The 6,036-nt window shown below is 33.6% G+C and overlaps 1 protein-coding gene across 8 annotated transcripts in view; it reads left to right on the top strand.

Annotated features, from left to right (window-relative positions):
- The window catches only part of Zmym4 (zinc finger MYM-type containing 4), a 115,321-nt gene that overhangs the window by 58,235 nt on the left and 51,050 nt on the right, over positions 1 to 6,036 (top strand). For all 8 annotated transcript variants that reach the window (XM_033767706.1, XM_033767705.1, XM_010645242.3 and 5 more), the window contains 6 exons: positions 787 to 961; positions 1,071 to 1,283; positions 4,029 to 4,179; positions 4,615 to 4,730; positions 5,136 to 5,411; positions 5,573 to 5,723. In XM_033767706.1, the coding sequence (XP_033623597.1) occupies positions 787 to 961; positions 1,071 to 1,283; positions 4,029 to 4,179; positions 4,615 to 4,730; positions 5,136 to 5,411; positions 5,573 to 5,723 (1,082 nt within the window). The remainder of the gene's footprint in view (positions 1 to 786; positions 962 to 1,070; positions 1,284 to 4,028; positions 4,180 to 4,614; positions 4,731 to 5,135; positions 5,412 to 5,572; positions 5,724 to 6,036) is intronic.

Raw genomic sequence — 6,036 nt, 5'->3', positions numbered from 1 at the left:
CAAAAAAAAAAAAAAAAAAAAAAATCCCAAAAGGAAAAATTTTAAAATGCAGAGTAAAGTAGTCTAGAGTTGGTAAGTACAGAAGATAACAAGAAATGGAGTTATATATTAATTAGAAAGTAGTACCATATCAGGTATTTCTCACAATGATTTTCTACTATGTTTACTATTACCTTTTGTTAAAACAAAGGCAATAATCATTGCCTTTGCTATTAATGCTTGGAAATGAAATGTGTATAATTGTGGAAATGTTAGATTTTTAAAACCATGCTAGAGAGCATTTTGTGCAATATAAAATGTATATTTACTTTGAAATGGCAACAACATTTAGGAATTTCAAGTGTAAAATTATTTTTTGCTCTTTTTTATTATTTTATTTTATTTTTTTAAAATTATTTTTAAAGAGTAGTTTGGAAATATAATTCTAAGCAAATACTCTACCACTGAGCAGTACCTTGTGGAATATAGACAGTTGTTTTAAAGAAGAAAATTGAAATCTGTAATCCCATTTGTGGAAATAATGTCAGCCATTCATTATAACTATTTTCAGTCTTTGAAACATAATACTCATTCTTAACAATTGTTCTATCAAATAGATGGTGTATTAATTCCATTTTATAGAAAAGAATATAAGGATTAAAATACTTCATAAATTTTTTCAAGAAAACCTAGGCTTTCCAGGGCCCTTTCCCTTACTGTAATTGTCTTCTTTTATTTGCTTAATCACACACAAAGGAAAAATATGAATTATATTGTGGCTTATTTTATCTTTGTGATCATTTTTAGAGATATTTTAAATCCAAAGGATGTGATCAGTGCCCAGTTTGAAAATACCACCACCAGTAAAGATTTTTGCAGTCAGTCATGTTTGTCAACATATGAACTGAAAAAAAAACCTATCGTTACCATAAATACAAATAGCATTTCAACTAAATGCAGCATGTGTCAGAAGAATGCTGTTGTAAGTTACCTTTTTACTTTATTGTGGGGATGAGTCCACAGCTTATGATAAAAGAATAGCTTTCGATAGTCTGTGCTTGTTGATTGTGTATTGTTTTCTAATTTCCTAGATTCGACATGAAGTTAATTACCAGAATGTGGTACATAAACTTTGCAGTGATGCCTGCTTCTCTAAGTTTCGTTCTGCTAACAACCTCACCATGAACTGTTGTGAAAACTGTGGAGGTTACTGTTACAGTGGCTCTGGACAATGCCACATGCTTCAGATAGAGGGACAGTCTAAAAAGTTTTGTAGTTCAACATGTATTACAGCATACAAACAGGTATTTGACTGTATTTAATCTTGATGTCTTTGTGCTTTTCACTGGATTTTTTGCCTAGTGACTAGGGATGGAAGCCAAGACCTCATACATGCTAGGCAAGTGCTTTACCGCTGAACCACATCCTCAGCCTGTTTTAATTTTATTTTGAGACAGTATCTTGCTTAGATGTGTAGGCTGGGCTCAGGCTCAAATTTTGCCTTTGCCTCCTGAGTTGCTGGGATAACAGCTGCGTATTTCCATGCCTTTTGGAAATGTAAATTTTTGGTGGAAATTGTGAAAATATTAAAAGTATTAGCTTTGTTGTTTTTTTCTTTCACAATGGAAAAAAATCTTAAATATTTTCATATATGTTACCTTTCTTCAAGACTGTTCTGGGATGGGAATGATAGACTATTTGACTAGCATGCAAGAGGTCTTGGGCTCAGTCTCCAGTAAGGAAAGAATAGGACTATTATTTTCCTAATACTGTATCAAGAGTGTGCTAGACTCATTCATTCCTTTGGAATATGATTCATACTGCACTAGATGAGAAATAGGATGAAACATTTATAGTTATAAATTTATTCATTACTCTAGCCAGTGCCTATTGAGCTTCCCATGTAGTAGTATATACTATGGTAGCAAAGGAATTTGAATTTGGTAGTAAAGCAGATATAAATTTATATATATATATTTTCCTGTTTTGGTATTGGGGATCGAACTTAGGCCCTTGTATTTGCAAGGCAGGTGGCGGAACCACTGAGCCAAATCCTCGGCCCCTTAATTTTATATATATAGTTTTACCTTGGGGAAAGAGTATCACTCCTTGAGTTCCAGGTGTTTTAGTTTTCTTACCTGCTTGTCTTTTATTTGTGGTGCTAGGGATTGAACTCAGGGCCTTATGCATCCTAGCCAAGTGCTTCACCACTAAGCTATATCCCTAGCCCCAATTTTCTTATCTTTTAATGGGTATAATACCATATGTGTTACTAAGATATTTTTAGGGTTAAATAAAATAAGAACAAGAGCAGTTATTATGGAGCTGGTGTATTAATGGTCCTTTCTGCTACTTTCTTTTGTATAATTCATGCAATTAGTGTTTGATGCGACTCCTATTCTGAGGGACTGTGTGTCTCCTGGCGTACAAATGAATAAATAGAGATGATAACATGAAGTGTGATATATTATAGTGAGTCACAGAAAAAGCATAGTCATCCATTTATCATAGATGTGTCAGTAAATGCTTCAGAGAGATTAACTCTTGACGTGAATTTATATCTATTTCTACTTTTCTCTCCTCCCTCCCCTCCCCCCTCCCTCTCCCTCTCTCTCTTTTTTTGACATAGTCTTGCTGTGTAGTCTGTGTTATCCTTGAACTGATTATGTAGTCCAGGCTGGCCTTGTACTCATGGAGACCCTCCTGCCTCAGCCTTTTGAATGCTGGGATTACAGGTGTGCACCACCACGCCCAGCTTAACCTAAATCTTATAAATGAAGTTTGTGGTAATAGTTCTTATCAGGGAGAAAAGGCAAATGATACTGGAGGTTTACAAGACATTCCAGAATTCAGGCATATGTTCATTTTAATATGTATCTTTAATGTCAAATATAAAAAAATTTGTCCTTTAAGAGGGAAGAAGTACCTTAAACTCTCTTAATGGGTGCTGAATATATGCTATCCTGCATGTGTAACATACAAATAGTATTTAACATTATTTGATGTCATATCTGAGGGCTTAAGATGGCAGACCTGGTTGTTTATATTTGGACAGTTGTCATGCATGACATCTTCCATTTTACTGCTTACAGTGTACTTTGTTATTGATGGTAGAGTATTTGAAAATAAGTTTATTATAATGTCCTTAAATGTGCACTCTATTGCTGTATATGGCACCTTTTGGGGAAAGCTCTTCACATTTTTTTGGTGTGTGTGTGTGCTGGGGATTGAACTCAGGACCTTGTGCTTGCGAGGCATTCAGTGGAACCACTGCGCTAAATCTTACCCAGCCCAGCTTTTCACATATTTGGGATAGCTTAGCTTAAGAGTATCATATCAACTCCTGGTTGTGTTAATGTGAAAGTACTATTTTTAAAACTGTGTTTACAACCAGTTACCGGATCCTGACAATTCCTAGATTATAACCATTATTTTTAAATGAAATAACAGTAGAATGAAAAATAACCTAAAATAATATCTAAAGAAAATAGTATACTTTATATTGACTTGCATATTCAGAAACATAATGGTTGTTCAAGAGCTTCCATATAGAAATAAGCAGGATTACTCATATATTAACAAGCAGAATTGTTAAAAGATATTTGAGTTCCTCAGCAATCTTTCACATATTAATTATGACATTATATTGCTATATGAAACTTTTCGGTTTTATATACATACACATAATACACAAATACAAAACCTTAAAGTATGTTTGTACTGGTTTGATTTGTAAAAGTTCTTATTGAGGATTGTTATCATTGAAATTTTGAATATTATTGATTTAAAATGTTTTAGCCAAGTGTGGTGGTGCATGCTTGTAAGCCTAGCGCTGGGGAGGCTGAGGAAGGAGGATCGCCATGAGTTTGAGGCCAGCCTGGGCTACATAGTGAGTTCTAGGACACAAACTCATAGTGAAACCTTGTCTCAAAATCAAAAACAAAACAAAGACTGTAAAGTATTTCAATAGCATTACAAATAAACATTTCAGAGTATTATGCTTTTACTAAAAATTCAGTTAAAATAATATTGTTTTATTTTTTTACTAGAAATCAGCCAAGATTACACCATGTGCACTTTGCAAATCTTTGAGATCCTCTGCAGAAATGATTGAAAATACAAGTAACTTGGGGAAGACAGAGCTTTTTTGTTCTGTTAATTGCTTGTCTGCTTACCGAGTTAAAATGGTTACTTCTGCAGGTAATACTGATTTCATAAAGTATAAAATGTAATAGTTGAAAAAGTTCCAGTTTTGTTTTTTGTACAGATTTTTGTGTACATTTAGTTGATTTTTAAGGCAAATTTGAGGTATTTCATTTTTTGGTATCATGTCACCTATTATTTACTTGATTGCCATTTCCCTCTTACCAAAGAATTTTATACAGCTTCTTTAATGTATTTGTTTTATCCACACTTGATTTATTTCAAGATTTATTTTGTAGTTTTAGGGTAAATATTAAAAAGAAAAGTCTTAAATGTTAATTTTTTTGTCTGTATAAGACATGATTGACTTTTTAGTTCCGGTTCCTGCAATTTAACCTGGCCCTTGAGTTTTTTTGTCTTTTCTATAGTACTTATTGAATTTCTCATAGACTTGTGTAAATGACTCATTAGTTTTTATTTTGATTTGCTAAGGTGTACAAGTTCAATGTAACAGTTGTAAAACCTCAGCAATCCCTCAGTATCACCTAGCCATGTCAGATGGAAGTATACGCAACTTCTGCAGCTACAGTTGTGTGGTAGCTTTCCAGGTATGGCTTCAGGAATCTTCCTCGTCTTCAGTCAGTGAGTCACATACTGTAGTTATATAAACTTACTAAGTGTTTGGTAGTGCCTGGATTGCCTAAGTTTCTGTCCCATTCCTATAAATTTAGATTCTTAGTTCATCCTGTATTTGGTGGCAAACTATTTTAACTGCCTTCTATAAAAATTAAATTATACTATTATCATCCAGATTATCTTTTGGTGATTTCTAGTTAAACTTTTTCTCTTTTTGACATAATTGAAGCTCCTTTCATTGAGTTACTATAAGCTGCTAAAAGGTAGGGAGTTTTTTACCTGTTCATTGTCATATCTAGCATTATGTATGCACATAAATCTCATATGTTTGAACAGATCCTCACATTGATGTTTATTTGTTGTTTGGTTTTTTTCAGAACTTGTTCAACAAACCAACCGGAATGAATTCTTCAGTAGTGCCCTTATCTCAGGGCCAAGTTATTGTAAGCATCCCCACAGGTTCAACAGTGTCAGCAGGAGGAGGTAACACCTCTGCTGTTTCTCCCACTTCCATCAGTAGCTCTGCTGCTGCAGGTCTTCAGCGGCTTGCTGCCCAATCCCAGCATATTGGGTTTACACGAAATGTTGTGAAACTCAGGTGTCAACACTGTAACCGTCTTTTTGCCACAAAACCAGAACTTCTTGACTATAAGGTAAAGTTTAGGTTCATGGTATTTAAGTATGAGTAGGTCTATCTGTAAAACTTTATTTTGCTTTTCATTTCTCAAAACTATACTGCTTGTTTTGAAATCAAGACCAGTCTTTTTATAAGGTAAACATGTTCAATTAATACTTAATGATTATTTCTTTGCAGGGTAAAATGTTTCAATTCTGTGGCAAGAATTGTTCTGATGAATATAAGAAAATAAATAATGTAATGGCAATGTGTGAATATTGTAAAATTGAGAAAATTGTAAAGGAGACTGTGCGATTCTCAGGTGCTGACAAGTCATTCTGTAGTGAAGGTAAAGCACAGAACATCTTACGTATCTAACATGTTGATTTTCAAAGTACAGTAGTTCATTTAAGCTGTTATTATGTAAATTTATCTATTTCAGCCTTTTTGTACATTTTGAAGGCCTTTTTGATTGAGACATCACTCTTTTTTAAAAAAACTATTTTATAGTATATAAATTTTAAAGTCAAAGTCTCAAAAGGGGCCAGGGTTTAGCTCAGTGGTGCCACCGCCTGCCTTGCAAGCACAAGGACCCAATTCCATCCCTGGTTCCAAAAACAACAACAACAACAAAAAAAAAAAAAAAAAAAAAAAAAAAAAAA

This window comes from Fukomys damarensis, unplaced genomic scaffold, assembly GCF_012274545.1.
Source record: "Fukomys damarensis isolate Sample0158 unplaced genomic scaffold, DMR_v1.0_HiC HiC_scaffold_23, whole genome shotgun sequence".
In the NCBI taxonomy this organism is placed as follows: domain Eukaryota; kingdom Metazoa; phylum Chordata; class Mammalia; order Rodentia; family Bathyergidae; genus Fukomys; species Fukomys damarensis.
The sequence above is the reverse complement of the archived record's forward strand: the minus strand, read 5'-3'. Positions and strand labels throughout refer to the sequence as shown.